We start from the raw sequence: 2,186 nt of genomic DNA on the forward strand, positions 1-2,186 counted from the left end.
TTCAGCCTGTTGTTCCTTAGCCAATAGCAAAACTGGCTCTTCTATTCTACTGTAATTACTAAGCTACTTCTACTTTTATTAATAAGCATTTTGTCTGTATTAGTCAGCCTTCTGTCTGTTTTACTAATGTATTGGTAAGCTATTACTAATGTTTGTTAGAGTATTACTATATTTTGGTAATTCATAGCTGTTGAGCATAGACCTTTACTAAGCATAGTTTCTAGATTACTAAGAAGCTGAGTCATATTATTAGTCATTGATTCACTTTTAATAAGCTTAAGTGTTTATGCTTACTTTGCAGCTCTGAGTAAGCGGTTTCTTTTTGATTTGAATACCTATTATTCCTTTAGTTTTCCTATACTTATAGTTATAGTGCATGACAGCGCGTAGCAGGAGGACGATGGCCTCGGGGGCTCTATCGTAGCACTGTTCGCATCAGTAGTGTTAATGTAGCACAACTATTGCCAGTTGGTATATAAATTTTATAACACACTTATTTCCTGTGAAGCCAAGGTACATAACACAGCAGGACAAAATCTGACAGTCGTGTGTAAGGATTGACATAGAAGCATGTGCAGGCAGCAGGATTCAGCACGTTCTCTTGGGTCCATGTCTGGTTAATAGCCCGCCCCCAGTTTGGAATCAAATGGCATGACCTTATGAGAGCAGTGATAGGAATCACAGATGCGCTGCGCTCATGGTTAGATGTTGATACGCCAACTGAATACATACCTGAGACTTCATCGTGCATATTCAGTGGAGTGTACCACTGAACAAACACGAGAAGCTCAGGTACAAGGTCACGGAACACATCGGGAGCACGAAAGATGACGCGCACTTGCCCGATCGAAAGGCCTAGCACTCAAGATGGTAAGAAAATATTATACGCGAACCAGAAAGACGACACACCATGCAAAGGCGAACACCCCGATAGACCAGTCGTCTGAGATGACCATCGGTGAGCTAAGACCGTCGAGAACACTGCGGGCATGGCGTTGATCTCCGTGCCTCTGAGGCTCTCAGAAGCTCTGGGGACTGCTTGGATGGTGTCCCACTCTAAGCTATCAGCTGTCGAGACCTGCGCCATGGCGGGTAATCAAAGCTTCAGCTGCTTGTACACGGGAACTCCAGTTTTCGTGCTGATTTTCTTGATCTCCGCTATCGTAGACTGGGGGACAAGCTGAGTTGCAGAGCGAGCGCGTTCCGTGAGAAAGGCCTCGAGATGCCACGAGAAGTTGCGAGTGCCGTAAGATTTTGCGATGGCACCAGCAAAGAGTAGCGGATATGGAGGTTTCTTTGCAACCTTGAACTGGACGCTGGTTGTCTCGGCTCGTGCGATGCCTTCCTCTTCGTCTTCCGCATCCTTCAGCTCCTTCTCTCTCTGTTCAAGGTCTTCATCTTCATCGCCGCTATCCATATGATTCTTGCTGGTCGCTTTGGATCAAACAAGCCCTGGAAGTTGCAGCCAATGTAGATAGGCATCGAAGCGAATGGCGGCTTCCTGATGATCGAGCCAGGTCGTCATCTGGCCAAAGTAATTCCTATGGTTGCTTGCGCGGTAATCCAACTTAGCAAAATCGATGTGCAGACGCTCTGGGCCCTCTGTATTGTATCTGTCTGCGGTGCCAAGCAGACGGATCGACTGGATGTAGTGATCCATCCTGTGAAGCTTCGGGATGCCGCTGAAATTCGCATAGTTCGCCGGCATCGCCTGCTTGGCATTGTAGTAAGTAATGAACGCGTACTTGTATATGTGGAACTGCCGCCATGCCACTTTGAGAGCCTCTAAAGATGTAGTTGTGTGAGTTTCAAACTGGGCGTAGTGGATAAAGTATAAGAGTCCACGGACGGCGCGCATCACGTCCTCATGTACGGAGCCAGCAAGCACACCGAGGAAGACCTTTTCCATGTTCTTGTACTCGGTTCCCGTCCACTGGAACACGAGCGAGATGCCCTTCTTGAAGTGCCGAATCTCTGAGTGCATTGGCATGGCTGCAAACCGACGATCTAGCTCATCATCGCCTCCCGCTACACAGTTCATCGCCCATTTCACAGTGTGGTCCTTGAACATGCCTTTGTGCAGCTGATGCAAAATGTCTGGCATGATGCAGGAGAAGATGTCGCAGTGCGGGAGGTCCAACCAGAAAGGCAAAATAGGCCGCAATCCGGCGTCGTTAAAGCCCGCA

The 2,186-nt window shown here is 47.7% G+C and overlaps 3 protein-coding genes across 3 annotated transcripts; all 3 read right to left on the reverse strand.

Moving 5' to 3' along the window:
* Window positions 1–592: 592 nt before the first annotated feature.
* Window positions 593–784, reverse strand: PHACADRAFT_56143 (uncharacterized protein; the record flags this gene model as incomplete). Its single annotated transcript, XM_007403314.1, has 1 exon — window positions 593–784. A coding segment is annotated over one exon (192 nt), but the record flags the coding sequence as incomplete, so codon positions are not given.
* A 312-nt stretch (window positions 785–1,096) lies between these two features.
* On the reverse strand, window positions 1,097–1,417 carry PHACADRAFT_34029 (uncharacterized protein; the record flags this gene model as incomplete). Its single annotated transcript, XM_007403315.1, has 1 exon — window positions 1,097–1,417. One exon carries the CDS (start codon window positions 1,415–1,417, stop codon window positions 1,097–1,099), a length of 321 nt encoding a protein of 106 aa, XP_007403377.1.
* Window positions 1,418–1,441: 24 nt separating this feature from the next.
* On the reverse strand, window positions 1,442–2,179 carry PHACADRAFT_109437 (uncharacterized protein; the record flags this gene model as incomplete). Its single annotated transcript, XM_007403316.1, has 1 exon — window positions 1,442–2,179. A coding segment is annotated over one exon (738 nt), but the record flags the coding sequence as incomplete, so codon positions are not given.
* Window positions 2,180–2,186: the final 7 nt, after the last annotated feature.

Source organism: Phanerochaete carnosa (assembly GCF_000300595.1).
Source record: "Phanerochaete carnosa HHB-10118-sp unplaced genomic scaffold PHACAscaffold_1001, whole genome shotgun sequence".
NCBI lineage: Eukaryota > Fungi > Basidiomycota > Agaricomycetes > Polyporales > Phanerochaetaceae > Phanerochaete > Phanerochaete carnosa.